This window comes from Brienomyrus brachyistius, chromosome 7 (assembly GCF_023856365.1).
Source record: "Brienomyrus brachyistius isolate T26 chromosome 7, BBRACH_0.4, whole genome shotgun sequence".
NCBI classification, from domain to species: Eukaryota; Metazoa; Chordata; class Actinopteri; order Osteoglossiformes; family Mormyridae; genus Brienomyrus; species Brienomyrus brachyistius.
The window spans coordinates 30,980,419-30,999,438 of NC_064539.1; the positions used below are offsets into that span (position 1 = coordinate 30,980,419).

The 19,020-nt window shown below is 50.2% G+C and overlaps 2 protein-coding genes across 8 annotated transcripts in view; both read right to left on the reverse strand.

Annotated features, from left to right (window-relative positions):
• Positions 1-19,020, reverse strand: part of dpysl2b (dihydropyrimidinase like 2b) — a 26,463-nt gene continuing 7,443 nt past the window's right edge. For 6 of the 7 annotated variants that reach the window (XM_049020185.1, XM_049020184.1, XM_049020182.1 and 3 more), the window contains 13 exons: positions 10,319-10,407; positions 9,873-10,057; positions 9,273-9,437; positions 6,426-6,487; positions 5,668-5,748; positions 5,526-5,594; positions 5,313-5,433; positions 4,775-4,931; positions 4,076-4,217; positions 3,407-3,577; positions 2,931-3,110; positions 2,366-2,531; positions 1-1,951 (listed from right to left, as the gene is read on the reverse strand). In XM_049020185.1, coding sequence (XP_048876142.1) covers positions 1,860-1,951; positions 2,366-2,531; positions 2,931-3,110; positions 3,407-3,577; positions 4,076-4,217; positions 4,775-4,931; positions 5,313-5,433; positions 5,526-5,594; positions 5,668-5,748; positions 6,426-6,487; positions 9,273-9,437; positions 9,873-10,057; positions 10,319-10,407 — 1,680 coding nt within the window. In that variant the 3' untranslated portion in view covers positions 1-1,859. Of the gene's footprint in view, positions 1,952-2,365; positions 2,532-2,930; positions 3,111-3,406; positions 3,578-4,075; positions 4,218-4,774; positions 4,932-5,312; positions 5,434-5,525; positions 5,595-5,667; positions 5,749-6,425; positions 6,488-9,272; positions 9,438-9,872; positions 10,058-10,318; positions 10,408-16,109; positions 16,403-19,020 lie in introns of those variants that run through there. The other variant, XM_049020186.1, reaches the window with a different exon arrangement.
• LOC125746335 (uncharacterized) lies at positions 10,427-12,873 on the reverse strand. The gene is made up of 2 exons (XM_049020238.1): positions 11,824-12,873; positions 10,427-11,211 (listed from the first exon to the last, which is right to left on the reverse strand). The coding sequence occupies exons 1-2, from the start codon at positions 12,304-12,306 to the stop codon at positions 11,056-11,058; spliced, it is 639 nt and encodes a 212-aa protein (XP_048876195.1). The 5' UTR covers positions 12,307-12,873; the 3' UTR covers positions 10,427-11,055.

Here is a 19,020-nt window from a genome sequence, read left to right on the forward strand (position 1 = left end):
CCTTTTCCTTCCTGCTTTAATCATCATATCATTCGGAAGCAAACAGCAGTGGAAGTCGACACATCCTTATGAAACATAAATCACGGTGAGCTTCACTTTTACCAAGGGGGGGGGGGGGCGATTGGCTGGGGGAGGGGGGCCATAACAGCTTCAAAATAAAAAAACATCACTCAATCTGCACTTTACTAACATCACACACCAGCATGGTATAGAAAAACAGCAGCACCAACAAAGCAGGGTGTGGCCAGGACGCAGATAAAGAGGCCAGGGGTGAGGGCAAGCTGGGCGGGGGCAGAGTCAGGCAGGAGCAGATAGGACTGGGGCACAGCCAAGGCAGGACTGGGGTGTGGCTGTTACACATAGGGATAGGCCTGGGGGGTGGGTGCTGGTTGCATTCTGAGGAGGATAAGTCACAGGGCTGTGGACAGCTGGCCTGTGGCCCCCCTGGGTTTCAGCACCAATACTGGCCTTTGGGGGCAGCTGGAGCTGCAGGGCCTGGCTTCTGTTGTTGTGAGAAGCAGGAGGGGAGACCCCTCCCCTCGACACACGACAAGGCATCTGAGTGTCCCACTGGACCAATGAAAGTGACCAAGGAGGCCACACTTAGCATAAAGAAAGAGAAAAGTCTGTCCATTTGTCTCTGAGTTACTCAGATAGTCAGGCAAGAACGGACAGTCCAATGGAAAAAGGCACCTCCTGACCAAGTCAGAGCAGATACATCTCTCCTACTCAAAAACACTGTAGCTCTCAGACATGGCTGAAGGAGGAACAGTTCAGAAACTGCCAGCGGCCTCAGTGCAGAGGCAGGCCACTCCCGGTCTGTTATTCTAATAGCACCAGGTTTGGGAGTGTTGCTAGGGGTGACATCAGATCCAAAGCAGTTGTCAAGACAAACAGAAAGCTATGAGGGGCCAATCAGGGGTGACTCAGGAGCCTGTTGCCCTGGCAACCACTTAACTAAAACAACCAGTAGAAGATGGCAGAAAATCCAGCACGTATGATGTCGCTGCCCAAAGCCAGACCAAAGCTACGCAGCAGATCGAGGGGGGGGCAAGCAAGCAAACAGAGGCTTGGCTCATGGCCAGAGTGCGAGGTCCCGACCAGCGCGAGTGATATGGCAAACTCAGAAATGACCAGGCATGGAAGAGGAGGCCCAGCGTAACAGCTGACTGGCACTGACAGGGTGACTCTGGGGACCAGGGTGGGGGGGTCAGCAAGCAGCTTCATCGCTGTGACCCCCACACTCCCCAAAATGCCCACAATGGGAACTGAGTACCACAGTCTCCATGAGGGGCTCTGTGACTCAGCAGTAATACTGGCCTGAATTAAAGTTTGTCGGCCAGGAAAGTGAGATGAGTTCTGTGTGATGCTGACCTGGTAACTGGCAAAGGCAGGACAGCAGAGGATCTGCACAGTGGCCCTTAGGGGCCTGCTGATCAGGGGGTGGAACGGCGTAAATAAGGAAAAGTGCCACAGAGAAGTGCCCCGCGACTCGGCTGGTGCCGGGCCTGACAGCACAGCGAAAGGCAAAAACAGAAAAATGATGGTGACTGAAGAGCCCTCAGACTGCCAACGTCTCCCTCTGCTCTTCCTCAGAACAAAAGATCAGTGCGACCTGTTGGTGACACTCAGTGAAGTAAGATCCGGATCTCAAACATGATGGGTTTTCATTTATTTTCATAAGAGTTATTCAACTAATCAGTTTCTTCAGCTGGGTCCATGTGGGGTTGGGGAGGTGTGGGGTTGGGTGTGAAGGGCGGGGGGGTTGGTTTGTTTGTGTATTTTGGGGGTGGGGTTTCTACAAAGGACCTTCAAATCGCTGATCCCCCATCCCCTGTGAACCAAGAGCTTTGGGAAGCTTAACCCAGACTGGTGATGTTGGCCCTTCCACCTGGGGGCGCTACAATGCGCTGGGTGTTGCGCCGTGGGATGTTGTCATCAATCTGAGCACCTGAATTGTGCAATAGAAGAGGAAGAAGATGAAGAGTACTGCCAGAATTAATAGAATTATTAGCAAGAGATTTCAGACTTTAATGATCAGATTCATCTCATGCATAATAAGCTAGTGGAGTCGGCTTGTCTCAGTGTCAGTCTTTGTCTCAGTGTCAGTCTTTGTCTCAGTGTCAGTCTTTGTCTCAGTGTCAGTCTCTGTGTCAGTTTTTGTCCTGGTGTCAGTGTCTGTGTCAATCTCGATGTCAGTCTCTGTCTCACTGCCAGTCTTGGATCCACTGCCAGTTTCTATCTGTCTCGATGTCAGTCTCTGTCATCTCCGTCTCAGTCTATGTCTCAAACTATGTTCAGATCTCTGTCTCCGTCTCCATGCCTGGTTTGGCTTGGCCTGCACCTCACTCGTGCCGGAACTCACCTGACAGGCTGAACCCTGACTGGTGCAAATTCCGCACCGGTTGAGCTGGCTGCTTGGCCGGTGAGGTCTTGGTGGAGGAGGCAGGGGTTACAGTCTTGGGGGTAACAGACACCTCACACACTGGGCCATCATAAAGGCCCCTAGGGACCCCCCTCAGCTCAGCCAGCTGGGGAGACAGACAGCCAAGACATTACTCACTGACACCAGCTGACACACCAACTGACACACTGACTGGCACACTGACTGACACACACAGATCCTAGATTCTTATTATTGTGGGGTCTCTCCATTCATTTATATGGGCATAACCCTAACCTAACAGTGACAATCTGAACCCCTACTCAGCCCTAAATTGAACCACAAGTAACCAAAAAAATACAAGATTTTTGGGTTTTTTAATGTATTCACAGATTTTTAGAAAATTGAGTTTCCCTTGTGGGGACTGAAAAAAATCCAACTTAAGGTAAAAATGACACACTGACACACCGACTGACATACGACTGGCATACACTGACTGACACATACTGACATGCACTGATTGACACACTGATTGACACACACTGACCCGGCTGCGGGCCTTTATCCTCTTGTACACATAGTCAGAGAAGGGCTTGCGGCCAATGTAGCGTCCGGAACCTTCCGTTGTGTGCAGGTTGCCTTCCTCCAGCACGATCTTGCCCTGGCTGATGACCACCAGTGGGATACCACGCACTTCTGTGCCCTCGAAGATATTGTACTCCACAGCCTGGAGGGGGTGGGGTTACTCAGTCAGTCAGAGAGGTAGGGAAATACCAACAGGCTCCACAAGGGGGGTGCTGTTCACACAAGTAGAGCATTTACTGTGGCAAGGAATGGGGGGCACTGGGAGGTTTCTGCTCATAAGCATCGCTGCAGATCCCATATTTGGATGGAAACATCTTTCCAGTTTCAGAGGGGTGGGGATGGGTTGGTCTGGGATCATGTACGATCAGCACCTCCTAGTTAAAGGAATGTACAACAACACCACAAACAAAAATGAACCCAGAGTTTTGCTCTACTTACCAGGTTGTGAGTCTTTGCAGAGATGATCTTGGTGACATCTGGGTCCCAGATGATGAGGTCAGCGTCGGACCCCACGGCGATGCGGCCCTTGCGAGGGTACAGGTTGAAGATCTTGGCAGCATTGGTGCTGGTTGCTGCCACAAACTGGTTCTCATCCATCTTCCCCGTCACCTTCGGAGAAAATGGTAGATGTCTGAGTGAGACTCTTGAGAGAAACTGTAGGTCAGTTGGAAGTGTGTGTGTCTATCAGTCAGCATGGTTTGTATATCAATCAGCACAGTGTGTGTATCCATTGTGGGGACCAATTGTTATAAAAAACTGTGACTGCAATCAAACACGTAAAAATGCCAAATGATGAATATTTATGGTTAAGGTTAGGGCTCGGTAGGGGTTAGGGTTGTCATTGTTGTAATTAGGGGTTTTCCAATAGCAATGAATGGACGGTCCCCACAAAGATATGAATACAAGTGTGTGTGTATGTGTATCAGTCATTGTGTGTCTGTATTACTCAGCACAGTCTGTGTGTGTCAGTCAGCATATGTATGTGTGTATCAGTCATTGTGTGTCTGTATCACTCAGCACAGTCTATGTGTATCAGTCAGTGTGCATGGATCAGTCAGCACGGTGTGTGTGTGTAGTCGGTCTATGTGATGTGAGTGTGCCCCTCACCACACACTTGTCCCACACGAGAGACATCCTCTCCTCGGTGCCATTAGTGCCCTCTGGGATGAGTGTGAAGTCGTCTTTGCCCACGGCGCGCTGGGCAGTGTTAAAGGTGCAGTGGGCACTGCCTGTCACCTGCAGGTCCCCGCTGGGGTGGGGGTGGGGGGAGCAGAGACAGTGAGCTGAGCAGGAGGGCACGGGTGTGACGGACAGAAGCCAGAGAAGCAGGAGTAACAGCACAGCATTTTAGGTGGGGGGGGAGAGTTTAATTACAGTGTAAATGACAGGTGTGAGTCTGTGAGTGAGCGGGGTGATGTCAGGCAATACACAGCCCAAGCAGCCAGGGGCGCCGCCCCCAATCAATGCAAACAGGCCTGTGAGGACGTGGCGTTCCATGCAGCCGCCCCGCTGGCCCACGTGCCTCAGGCTTGCTCACGTGACCCAGGTGGACAGCTGGGTCCAGCTGCTCGGACCCACATCTGCACCCTTTATTCGGAGGGGCGTGAAAGTGCCACCACTGCTGCGAGGGGGGGCTGACTCGAGGTGCCTGGGATTCGAACCTGCAGCCTCTGGCCATGGCTCATCAACCAGTACACTGCCCAGCTACATTTATGTACTTCAAAATGTCAACTGCCTCCACGTCTATGATCTGGAGGCCTCCCCAAACCCTGCGTCACGTGGGGTTGACTGGCCCAGCACCCTTACCAGGACAGCAGTGAGTTGAGGTAGTCGGGTGTGCTTGGGTCTGGACTCAGGGGTGGGGATGTGATGTAGGCTGCAGCCTTGGCCCAGTTCTTGCTCCAGTAGTGTGAGCCGTCAGTGCCCAGGCTGGCGGAAATGGGCTCACCAAAAACCACGGTACCTGAGGCGAATGGCATGCAGTGAGACAGACAAACCTTTCATGTGAATGTGAGAAGCAGCCTGATTGGCCCATTTAGCCCTGAGTAAAGCTCCTCCCACCCTGCAGGTTTCTGCCCATGGCCATAAGCAGCTGGCTGCTATTTTAAGGGGCAGAATTTATGTATCACCTGATGAAAAAATTATCACAATTTTTACCAGTGTCTAGAAGTTACTACAACATTAATATAGTTTAATAATTTAGGGTGGAGGCAAGGTGCCTGCAGTAATTAAATAGATTTTTATGTTAAAATGTTAATGTTAATGATGTGATCCCCGGAGCTCAGCCTGACATGCTCTGAGTAGAGCTCAGCTCGGGTCTGGGCCCCACGGAGCGTCCCCTCACCCTTCTTCCTGGCAAGGGCGATGACGTCAGCGGCACTCTTGCTCATCACCTTGGTTACGTACAAGGGGCAGTTTGTCTGATTGGCTATGGTGACGGAGCGGTTGACCGCCTCAGCCTCCACCTGAAAGAGTGGCCAAAAATATCGTCAGGTAGGGCCGGACGCTGGCTCTGTGCCAGGGAGGCAGAGGGCAGGTTCGAGCCTCGAGTGCCCACCTCCTCCGGACGGCTCAGTACATGGCCCTCCGGTCCGGTGATGCCCAGCTCAAGGATCCGGCGCTGCTCCTGTTAGGGGGCGTCAGAAAAGGGTCAGAGGGGGGACCCAGGATGAAGATCGGCCCTGGGAGGCACCGCTTACCTCAGCCACGATATCGCCGTTCTCTGCGTGGACCTGCGCGATGGCCCCCAGGTCACGGATGACACTGAACACCTCATAGATCTGCCAGAAAGAAAGAGTGGGTCAGAGTCACAGAGGGAGGGGATCAGAGTCAATGAGGGGGCATCACCGGCATGCAGACATGCTTCTCAACGGTCTGCAGGGTCCAAGCTTATCAGTCAAAAATACAAGTCAGTGGCACAAAGTTCCCTGTGAGAAGGCGTTGGCACTGCCTGCAGAGTGGCCACTGTGCTGTGCCCTCGGGGTTGGCACTGCCTGCAGAGTGGCCACTGTGCTGTGCCCTCGGGGTTGGCACTGCATGCAGAGTGGCCACTGTGCTGTGCCCTCGGGGTTGGCACTGCATGCAGAGTGGCCACTGTGCTGTGCCCTCGGGGTTGGCACTGCCTGCAGAGTGGCCACTGTGCTGTGCCCTCGGGGTTGGCACTGCATGCAGAGTGGCCACTGTGCTGTGCCCTCGGGGTTGGCACTGCCTGCAGAGTGGCCACTGTGCTGTGCCCTCGGGGTTGGCACTGCATGCAGAGTGGCCACTGTGCTGTGCCCTCGGGGTTGGCACTGTCTGCAGAGTGGCCACTGTGCTCTGCCCTTGGGGTTGGCACTGCCTGCAGAGTGGCCACTGTGCTGTGCCCTCGGGGTTGGCACTGCCTGCAGAGTGGCCACTGTGCTGTGCCCTTGAGAGAACTTCATCACCTGGCCCTACAGGAAGCAGGAAGTCACCCCACCTGGGAGTCAGAGAGCTGGAAAATGTCCTTATAGGCCAGGTACACGAGGAAAGAGTTCACACCTAGACACACAGAGAGAAGTGTGAGAGGGCAGTAAGAGGAGAAGGAGAGTTAGTGAGCTAGTGATGGTGTGAGTTGGCAATGGTGCGAGTTAGCAATAGTGTGAGTTAAGGGCAGTGTGAGACAGAAATGGTGCAAGTGAGCGATAGTGTGAGTTATGATCATTGTGAATTAGCGATGGTGTTATGATTACTGTGAATTAGTGATGGTGCAAGTTATGGTAAATGTGAGTTAGTGATCGTGAGAGGCATGGTCAGTATGAATTAACAATGGTGAGTTATGCTCAGTGTGATTTAGCACTAATGTGAGTTATGAATAGTGTGAGTTATGGTCGGTGTGAGTTAGCGATGGTGTGAGTTATGGTCAGTGTAAGTTAAGATGGTGTGAGTTAGCGATGGTGTGAATTATGGTCAGTGTGATTTAGCATCGATGTGAGTTATTAATGGTGTGAGTTATGGTCGGTGTAAGTTAAGATGAAACTGATGAAAGATAACATGAAAAGTTTCTTAACAATGTAATGTCAAATCACAATAAGGTTTCAAAACTGTTTCTTTGTTTGGTGTAAAACAAACGACAATTCATACAACTGCCGTGTGAAAATTAGAGGGTTACAACAAAAAAGGATGATTTTCATAATCTGTCCGAGAACCAAACTGCTCTTATACATTTTAATGAAAGTGTATAAATTCCATCTCCAGAGTATTCAAGCAAAAAACACCTATCAGAAACACCTGGCAGCTGGAAACACCTGTCTATGTAAAGAGAGAAAAATACAGGTCGTTATTGAAGTATTAATCAGGACTGTATCAGGTTGACTGACTGGCTGTAAATCTATTGCATTATAAATCAGCTCTTTATTTTATATGCAAAAATTATCATATGTTTCGTATATTGTATAAGAAAATGATATCTTTAAATCATGTTGTTCAGTGTTTTTAACCTTTTTATCACCATTTTCTTAGTTCATTATTGTTACACAAATGGATACAAATGTATACTGCACTGTGAGAGCTGCGGACAGTAGCCTGGACAGGAGAAGAATGAATGGCCATCTCACGGGGTGTACTCACACTGCTGGTAGTCGGGACGGAAACTGTCGTACACTCAAACTGGGCAACACTCACACTGGGCAACACTCACACTGCTGGTAGTCGGGACGGAAAATGTCGTACACTCAAACTGGGCAACACTCACACTGGGCAACACTCACACTGCTGGTAGTCGGGACGGAAAATGTCGTACACTCAAACTGGGCAACACTCACACTGGGCAACACTCACACTGCCGGTAGTCGGGGCAGAAACTGTCGTACACTCAAACTTGGCAACACTCACACTGGGCAACACTCACACTGCCGGTAGTCGGGGCAGGAACTGTCATACACTCAAACTGGGCAACACTCACACTGGGCAACACTCACACTGCTGGTAGTCGGGACGGAAACTGTCGTACACTCAAACTGGGCAACACTCACACTGGGCAACACTCACACTGCTGGTAGTCGGGATGGAAAATGTCGTACACTCAAACTGGGCAACACTCACACTGGGCAACACTCACACTGCCGGTAGTCGGGGCAGAAACTGTCGTACACTCAAACTGGGCAACACTCACACTGGGCAACACTCACACTGCTGGTAGTCGGGACGGAAAATGTCGTACACTCAAACTGGGCAACACTCACACTGGGCAACACTCACACTGCCGATAGTCGGGGCAGAAACTATCGTACACTCAAACTGGGCAACACTCACACTGGGCAACACTCACACTGCTGGTAGTCGGGACGGAAACTGTCGTACACTCAAACTGGGCAACACTCACACTGGGCAACACTCACACTGCTGGTAGTCGGGACGGAAACTGTCGTACACTCAAACTTGGCAACACTCACACTCGGCAACACTCACACTGCCGGTAGTCGGGGCAGAAACTGTCGTACACTCAAACTGGGCAACACTCACACTGGGCAACACTCACACTGCCGGTAGTCGGGGCAGAAACTGTCATACACTCAAACTGGGCAACACTCACACTGGGCAACACTCACACTGCTGGTAGTCGAGACGGAAACTGTCGTACACTCAAACTGGGCAACACTCACACTGGGCAACACTCACACTGCCGGTAGTCGGGGCAGAAACTGTCGTACACTCAAACTAGGCAACACTCACACTGGGCAACACTCACACTTCCGGCAGTCGGGACGGAAACTGTCATACACTCAAACTGGGCAACACTCACACTGGGCAACACTCACACTGCCGGTAGTCGGGACGGAAACTGTCATACACTCAAACTGGGCAACACTCACACTGGGCAACACTCACACTGCAGGTTGTCGGGACGGAAACTGTCGTACACTCACACTGGACAACACTCACACTGCTGGTAGTCGGGGCAGAAACTGTCGTATACTCAAACTGGGCAACACTCACACTGCTGGCAGTTGGGACGGAAACTGTCGTACACTCACACTGGGCAACACTCACACTGCCAGACGCGGCACAGCTGTGGCCACATATCTGCGTCTCGGAACGGCCGTAAAGACGATCAGTTGTAAGTTGCACAGGTTGTAAGTTGACGATGACCTGTAGTATTTTTTAACGATGTTGTTTTTTGCCATGCTACATCTCTATTTGTAAAAAATAGTTGGTTACTGGAAAAGTTACAGCGTTTTAAAAGTAGCTGTAGTTAAGTTAGTAGCATCACTAATTGTAGTAAGCTACCCCTCAACACTGTGTGTTAAATAGTGCAACTAATACTGATATTGGGTGGTTTATGTACCATGGTCCTTCACCAGAGTCTCCATCTCCTCTTGCAGCCCCTTGTGCCAGCTGGTCACGTCGACATGCAGGGAATAGTCACAGCAGGCCTTGCTGTCCGCCCAGTCCCTCCACTGCTCAAAGGCCGAAATCAGGCTGCCTCCTGGCTCTGGGACCACATGGTCAACTGCAAGCAGACAAACACATGCATGTTTGTATTCATATCTTTGTGGTAACTGTACATTCATTTCTATGAGAAAAACCGTAATCCCAACAATCACACACCCACACACACACTCACTCACACACACACTCACTCACTCACACACACACGCACACACACACACACACACACACACACACACACACACACACACACACACACACACACACACACTCACTCACACACTCACTCACACACTCACTCACACACACACACTCACACACACACACTCACTCACACACACACTCACTCACACACACACGCACACACACACACACACACACACACACACACACACATCTCCCCTTATGTCTCTTCTCCTGGGCCTCCTTCCTCATTTAAGCCTCAGATTCTCCATTTAAATAGGGGCAGCGGGGGTGGGGGGGGGGGGGCACGTACTGATCATGGTGGTCCCGCCGGCCAGGGCAGCGCGTGTCCCCTGGTAGAAGTCATCGACGGCCATCATGCCCCGGTCAGGCATCTGGAAGCGGGTGTGGACATCGATGCCACCGGGCATGAGCATCCGCCCGTGGGCGTCAATGATCTTCACACCCCCAGGAACGATGAGGTTCTCTCCGATCTGCCTGGAAACGGGCAGGGGGGGCGTGCAGAGAGTCGTCACCGACACTCAGGTTAAAAACTCTGATCATCCTGCTCCTTTAAGCCTCCTGTCCTGCTCCCTGTCACTGGGTGACGTGCCATCTATGCTTTACTTCAAAGGTTCTCAGTCCTGATCCCATAGACGTATTTAAAAACATACATGTCATTAAGCAAACCGCTAACAAAGAGTTGATCATTAATGAACTATTACATATTTATTGCATGAAAATGTCGGGGCAGCTCACTTGATCTGGCCGTCCTCCATGTAGATGTCAGCGTAGAAGGACTGGTCATCATTCACGATCTTCCCACCCTTGATTAGCAGACGGTCACTCTGGGGGGGGGGGGGGGGGGGGAGAGAGAGATGAGGGCAACAGGCCAACAGTTGCTGTCATGTGACCCAGGGGGCCGATGTCCTGTGTCTGCTACACACTATATGCTATGTGCTACATGCTAAGCTCTATGTGAGATGCTCCCCAGACCCTGACGTATGCCTGCCCCCCCCCCACCCAGTGATTTTAGCACAGGCTGATCAGCAGTGTGCAGCCTGTAATTCCACCCCCCAGACAGCCAGGACAGTGAATGGAGGCTCACCCCCCAGTGGGAGGCCAGTAAAGCAATTGCAGGGTGTCACAGTAAGCCCAGCTCTGGGATTCCTTGGCATAGACTGTCCCACCAGAGGGGTGGGGCTGCGACAGCCGTCTGCCCCCAGAGCTGAACAACCTTAAGAGCTTCTCTGTCAAACACTGCAGCTTTGTTTAGTTGTACCGTATTGACACACACAGCATTCTTCCAGACATGAACACAGTCATTATGTCCATTGCTGAAGATCAGGGGTGGACAGACTCACACGGGTTGGGGACTTAACACAACATTCACTTGACATTAAGATCAAATGAAGGCCAAAAGTGAAACATAAGAAAAATGACAATGACAGGGTCTGAAATCAAAGCCCTTTAGTGTGAAGTGGTGGTAACTGGGTTCATGAAAGCTGATCAAGAAAGATTAACAGAACCATATGGGCAAAGCATAAAAAAGAGGTTATGGACTTAGCATGATCTCTCACTACAGAGGAGATCATGGTCATGACAGGATCCCTCACCACAGAGGAGATCATGGTCATGACAGGATCCCTCACCTTAGAGGAGATCATGGTCATGACAGGATCCCTCACCACAGAGGAGATCATGGTCATGACAGGATCCCTCACCACAGAGGAGATCATGGTCATGACAGAATCTCTCACCATAAAGGAGATCATGGTCATGACAGGATCCCTCACCTTAGAGGAGATCATGGTCATGACAGGATGCCTCATTACAGAGGAGATCATGGTCATGACAGAATCTCTCACCATAAAGGAGATCATGGTCATGACAGGATCCCTCACCACAGAGGAGATCATGGTCATGACAGGATCCCTCACCACAGAGGAGATCATGGTCATGACAGAATCTCTCACCAGAGAGGAGATCATGGTCATGACAGGATCCCTCACCATAAAGGAGATCATGGTCATGACAGGATCCCTCACCTTAGAGGAGATCATGGTCATGACAGGATCCCTCACTACAGAGGAGATCATGGACATGACAGGATCCCTCACCACAGAGGAGATCATGGTCATGACAGAATCTCTCACCATAAAGGAGATCATGGTCATGACAGGATCCCTCACCTTAGAGGAGATCATGGTCATGACAGGATCCCTCACCTTAGAGGAGATCATGGTCATGACAGGATCCCTCACCACAGAGGAGATCATGGTCATGACAGGATCCCTCACCACAGAGGAGATCATGGTCATGACAGAATCTCTCACCATAAAGGAGATCATGGTCATGACAGGATCCCTCACCTTAGAGGAGATCATGGTCATGACAGGATGCCTCATTACAGAGGAGATCATGGTCATGACAGAATCTCTCACCATAAAGGAGATCATGGTCATGACAGGATCCCTCACCTTAGAGGAGATCATGGTCATGACAGGATCCCTCACCATAGAGGAGATCATGGTCATGACAGGATGCCTCATTACAGAGGAGATCATGGACATGACAGGATCCCTCACCACAGAGGAGATCATGGTCATGACAGGATCCCTCACCACAGAGGAGATCATGGTCATGACAGGATGCCTCATTACAGAGGAGATCATGGACATGACAGGATCCCTCACCTTAGAGGAGATCATGGTCATGACAGGATGCCTCATTACAGAGGAGATCATAACATCAAGGTTGTTCTGGTGGAAATTCTGTTGCCTCCTTATATTGCTGTAAACAATGACCGACCTACTCAAGCTTCAGTTCGTGGACACATTCTCCATGGTGACCATCACCATAGAGATACATTGATCCAGGCTAACATCGAGTGTTCCAATTGGTCTGTGAATTACAGCCACTTGTAAATATAACTCACCTTTCTTGACATTATATATGATTTTCTATATATAGCCAGCATTTGACTGAGAGTGCTGCAGTGTGTTATGCAGGGCGCCTTCCTGGACGAGCACCTGCAGCATGACGATGGCAAATTCAGTTTTTCTTTTTTTTTTTAACCACATGTCATTCATGTAGGGAAGCTGGCCAGAGAAAAGACCCAGTTTGTGGACACCTTCTCACCCTGGTGCATGATCAGAGAAAATACAGGTCTATTCTTCTGCTTTCCGAGGATATAAACCACCGGGGGCTTGGAGCAGGCAAACCAGGCCAGCAAGGAGACATATTCAATGTTAATTAAGCTGCATGTTGCAGGATCGCTATGATAGACATTGTTACTCTTATTAGGAATGGGGGGGGGGGTGTCACACTGCATCCTGAGCAGCAGGTTAAAATGTCCTGCTAGCTGGCTTCGGATTATACCTCCATCTCGTTTTCTTTCACAGAAGACTAAACATCCTTTAGCAACCTCGGGGTGCAAGTTGCAGGTTTGGCACATTGCCAGGCCTACAGAGGGCTGAGAAGGCCCTGTGGGGGGGGAGGGGGGCACTTCACAGTAACAGTCTAAATGCAAGTTTCTGTTTAGCTCTAAGCTCCTTTCTTAATGAGGGGTGGAGCTCTCAGACATGTGGGTGTGGCTATGTCACCCAATCACAGCCAAACACTGAATATTCATGAGTGACATGGCCATGCCACTACAGACCAGCTAATTTGCTAGCATAAAACACCTGCATTCCAGGGGCAAAAGGGAGGTTGAGGGTAGAGAAGCATCAGTGGGGGGCCCACTGCAAAATCCCCCCGGGGGGGCCTGCGTATTTTACCGAGTGGCCTTTTTGATAGCAGACGATCATGTGAAATTTGCAACAATTTACAGAGAATTCTACCCTCCTGGGGTTGGCAAACTTTACAGAGGGGGGGTAACATTCTTCCCTTGTTGGTCCCTGGAGGCTACGGGCACAAAGCAAACTGAGGACGGGGCATCAACCCATCACAGCTCACACTCACACACCATTCACGAGTCCCCAGAGGAAACCCCACAAGAACACGGGGAGAACATGCAAACTCCACACACATGGAACCCTGGCAGAGACTCGAACCCGGGTCCCAAAGGTGTGAGGCAACAGTGCTAACCACTGTTTTTTTATACAAATTGTTATATAAATTACAAACTGACATCTCAGGTCCACACAGTTCCACAGCCCCGGCACAAACGCATCAACCCTAACACACAAGGCAACTTCTGAGGGCTGACTGTAACAAACAAACATGCCAAAAAGGATAAGACCTACTCCCTGCTGGGTAGAGAGCTAAATCACTAATGGTGTGTCAGAAATTACTGAGAGGGCACAAGCCCTGCACTGACGTCGTAGTCATGAACCGACTGGCTTCCCCCTGAGGCTGCATGTTATTATTTATTACACTTTGCACGTTTCGCACAGTCTGCCATGAAGACGTAGCCGGTAACTCAGTCAACATGTAGATCATGACTTCATAACAACTCAAACACACTCTATAACTAAGGGGTTAATCTGAAGAAGACCTGACAGACTGTGATTCCTCAGGACCATTTGTGATCCTGTCTAACACAATAAGACACCTATGAGACCTATGGAGGAGAACAGAGTGAGCCAACAAGTACACTGCAGAAAGAGGCAGTGTGAACAGGTAGTGTTAACAGGCAGTGTGAACAGGCAGTGTTAACAGGCAGTGTGCTGATGGTTCTGTACGAGAGTTAGAGGAACATCCAACATTAATTAACTGACTAAGCCACATCCAGACATTCCGGCACTGAACTGGGTCGGTATGGTGCCCGGTCCTGATTCTTGACAGGTACCTCCCTGTTGTTGCAATCACCACTGAGGGGTTGGGGTTGTGTGGGTGTGAACAGGGTCTGTGCGCGGCCAAGCAGCTGAAGCAGCACTGCACAGTCAAACCTGCCACTGCAGCTTCCAGGGAGGGCGTGGTTTGGACAATCATCCAATCGCCTCTGACCCTTCATCCTCTGAAGACACATGACAGATCGGCGCTAAGAACAGTGGCAACACTGTGCAGAACATGTGGCGTCCCCCAGCAGTGGTGAAGAGCGACATGCCCACGAGCTTCTTGGACTGACTGGGAGGCACCACGCCCATGTCATCAGCCAGCGGAGCCCACTTCAGATGTTCCGCCTTTGTCCCATCGACAGCAGCTCCCATGGCGACATTCCTGTCCTGCAGTCGCTTTTTCACACGTCCGCAGTAAAGCGGGTGACTCTGTCACACAGACACTTGTCCGTTACCAATCGCCCGGAAATAGGAGCTGCTGAGCGGACGATCTGTCAGCAGCCGCCAGACAAACGTTATGCAATTCCTGCATCGACGATTAAAAGAAAACCCACCCGGGTCAAATTGCTCAGACGGTTTTCATGGACATGGGCGTCAAAACAGCTTTTCTCACAAAGCTCGTATATAATTCGGACTCAGCAAACAGTCAGTTCGCAGCTAAGGGCGCTTTGCACAATGTCCGGCACCTTATCCCGTCTCGGGTGGAGCCACGCTGGTCCCGGTTCACCGCCGATGGGTGGGGACTGGGTCGGGGCGCTTCTTTGTGACAGATTTCCGATGGTACAGCAAAATTTGTTTAAACGGAGTAAAATTAATGAAGGGTCAGATTTCTCTCATTGTTCCATAGCTGCCCTTTGCTCATAAAAAGGCGGAAGGAGCTGCGAGCCACGATACCCGTTTCCATTAGTTTCTTTCCATTATTTCGTCCCTGTTCTCCACCATCTCGCTCACAGGAAAAGGGAGCGGACTGCCCGCATTAGCTCGCTACAATACAGCCTTGTGGTCTAGCCCCCCCGGACAGAAACATGGCACAGTGCATTACCCGCGGCAGGGGTCGCAAATCATGTATGGGCGGATGCCCAGCCGGTCTCCTCTAACAAAAGGAGAGCGATGCGCCGCCGCAGAGGGGCGCCTGTCAGGGGGCGCTGCCTTCAGGACGAGTCTGTCTATTCATGCACTTCATGTTCAAAAAAAGGATAGCAACCTGCAATAAGACCTACGAAACACGTTCACATCGCTGAGAAGAGCGCACAGCACAGGTCCTGATCTTTCAGAAGACAACCCCACCGGCCCAGGTCCTGATCATTCACAAAACACCACCACCGGTCCAGGTCCTGATCTTTCAGAAGACACCCCCATCAGCCCAGGTCCTGATCATTCAGAAGACACCCCCATCGGCCTAGGTCCTGATCATTCAGAAGACACCCCCACCAGCACACGTCCACATCGGTGAGGATATCTGCATATGCATCACAGAGAGCCCTGTCTTACGCTGTCCTCTACTGCTGCCAAAAACCACTGCATTTTTATGTCGATCTAACATTTAATTCTCAAACGCTGTCCTGTCCGCGTCTCCAAAAGGCTACACCGGGTTACTGAGGTGAAGATCACCAGTTAAGAGAAACCGGTTTGCATACAAATCATCAGACGACGATGGGCAGCAGTCCCCGGTCGCACCTCTCTAATCTGTCGGTACTCTCTAATTAATTAAGCCATGAATGAATTCCGATTTAGACAACACTATTTAAAAGAGTTAAATGCACACTTACTGTTATGCGAGGGATGTTCTTCTTGCCCTGATAGCCGGACATTTTCACCGTTATATGTCGAGAGGCTGGGTGGGCGTCTTTCTTTCAGCACAGATGCTCGGGTTACTGCAGTTTTAGAGGAACGGCGGATTTTATTTATTGCAAATCTTTCAAACTCACGGAAATTCTAATAGGGAAAATGGAAAAATCCGGGAGGCAGCTACTCTCACTGGTACCGAGTTAAGGAAACGCACGGAACCGTCCCCTTTCCGAATCAGTGCGAAGCCTTTCGGACCACAGGCTTTGGATGCGCGCATGCGCGCTGCCCCGCCCTGTTCCAGCAGAAATCCCACCCCTGATCGCAAAGAAAAGCAGGCAGACGGGGGGCTCCTTACTGCAACAACGGCCGCCCCTGTACAGAATGCAAATCTCTCCAGATTTGCACGGTCTGCTCATAATTCACTCTCTACTTTCATTATGCAATTTAGTGCACTCACGCATCCGGGACAGTTACCACGCATCTGGTCTTCATCGTAACCGCTATTATTCGTCAAATAGAGCATCACGTCAGTGTATGATGCTGGGGAATGAAATCTTTTCAAGGGAGTCATAAAGCACGTACTTTTAAAACGCGTCTGTCAGCAAAAATGCATCTTATTGTCTAGATGTGATTTCTTACCTAAATGAAATTTTAAACACATGAAACCCAGCTAAGTGAAGAACCATGGATTAGGGCACCCAAGTAAGAATGGGCTTTTGCAGAATACTGACACAGCAGGTCTTCCAAGTAGTGGGTTAGTAGGAGGTTATAGCAGAGAGGAGACGGCTCAGGAAAAATCAGGCTGGAGAGGAACCAGCAGGAGGCTCAGGCCAGCAACAGGGAGGTGCAGGGAGGCACAGGGAGCCCCTGAGGAGGGCGTGTTATCTTTAGCAGCTAGCATGTGGCATGTAAGAAGAGCCAAAAACAAGGATATAAGGCTAAGTGTCACCCATCCGGGAGGAAGGAGGGCGGGTTTGTCTCTGCTGCCCATGATGAGGCTCTGCTGTAAGAGTGTCTCTCTTTGCTGAGTAATATATCTGTCTTGTTTTTTTCCACTATTTTTTCTTTCTTTATTAACTATTCACAGATGTAGCAGTGAGTCACCTTATGGCATTTCCTCTTTTGTCCCTGTATGTAGAAATTAGTAACTACGGTGCCCCCCCCCCCAAAAAAAAAGGGTCCTGGTGCCTCCACTGCAGGGAGTTCTGGGCTGTTAGTGATCAATTTGTGAAGTGCATGGGGAAATCACACTGGAAGCAATGTGGCATGCAATGAGGAGGTGGATGCATGCATGCCAGGACTTTAAAAGTGGGTGTGGCTTCACACTGGGTGGATCTTAAGATGGGCAGGGCTTTAAGCTGGGTAGTAGATTTTGTGGATGCAAAATAATGATTAATTTACTGCTCATTTATCCAAAGTAGCTGACAGTTTGAACAGGAGCCTGTCACCAAAACACAGCACCACTGAATGCTGACCAATATTGAGTTTTGACATATAGCCTCAATGTGAAATCTTCACAAACATTCCGACTTGCCCAACTCCGCCCAGCTAGAGACAACCAGCTGAGAAAATGCAAGACAAGCACATCCACAAAGCAATGAAAATAGGGTGCAGCCCTGTACGGTTTTCTTCCTTAAGGTACAAATAACATTAATGCATTTCCAGTGATACATCAGAGTCCATTTCTATACCATAAATTAGACTAAAAGGTACATTAACCTCCAGCTAGGGAACAATTGGCTAGAACCTTGAAAGTACAGCTCCAATGCCATCACACGCAAACTCCCACGTATAAGATGGTGACCAGTCTGGCATGTTTTTTAGGTATTTTATTTAATGAGTGGGATGCAATTTCTAATCCCAGGGTGAAGACCTTCTAACTAGTTGTATCAGTTTGTATTCATCGGATTGTGGCATAAATTGGACAGAGCAAATTGACTGACAAAATAAATAAAACATTCTGATAGCAGATAATCACAGCTGGCTTGCCTCAGCTTGTCTTGTAGAACATTTTGGTCCATGAAGACCCCCAGTCTGGTCCCTGAGTTCCTTGGGCCTATTAACAGAGTAGCCTGGTTACTGACAGAGCGTCTCCTCCCACGCAGCTGCATATCACCCTAGTTACACAGGATGCCCCATGGATACACAACCACCACGCCACCTGCTGTTCACAGCATGTCAGAGCACCTGTGTAGCACTAAGAGGTTCCATAAGCTTTTCTGTATCTCTCAGTTCATTTCCTGGAAGGATGGCAGGGCTGGTGTACAAAGGGGAACAGTTCAGCAAAGTGAGCCACCAAGTGACCAGCCAATGAAAAGAATGGGGTGGAGCTTCATTAGGGTCACAGGGAGGTCATAACCATCGTCACAAAGGCAGCCTCCTGAGGGTGCTTAGCTGTGCATTGAAGGATGGTTAGTGTGTGTGCTGGTGCCTAAGAAACAGAGCGATACAGAAAGGAATGAATCTCAATCAGATTCAGTTCCAAAAGGCAGGAGGAGCTGAGCCAGTTTAACAGAGCTGCCAGCTGAAGAATGACTCAGCTCACCGCCTGGCCACTAAGTGACCAGCAGGCGGCGCCAGTGAATTGCTGTTTGTCCGGGGAACCACCAATCAGGCTTCCCCCAAGATGGTTCATATGAGTTACTCTTTTAAAGGGCTGGTGGTTTACCTTTAGAAGCCTTTGAATGTCGAGTCCTACATTTCTCAGCTGAACGTCTTTGCATTGTCTGGCTGTCTGTCGTCAGCTCGATCAGCATGTCGAACACCCTGTCATGCTGTCACAAAGAGGGACACGCCCATTTCGGACTGGCGGTCAGCAGGAGGCCTCCCTGGCACACGGTCACCCTCACGTGGTTCCTCTGGAGTCACTGAGCTGAAGATCTGTCCAGGGGT

Bases quoted from the DNA above. Each gene is read 5' to 3' on its own strand.
- LOC125746335 (XM_049020238.1), bottom strand. From the start codon at position 12,306: ATGATCTCCTCTGTAATGAGGCATCCTGTCATGACCATGATCTCCTCT. The intron at 11,212-11,823 runs GTGAGGGATCCT...ATCTCCTCTAAG, and splicing joins TGACCATGATCTCCTCTGTG to GTGAGGGATCCTGTCATGAC.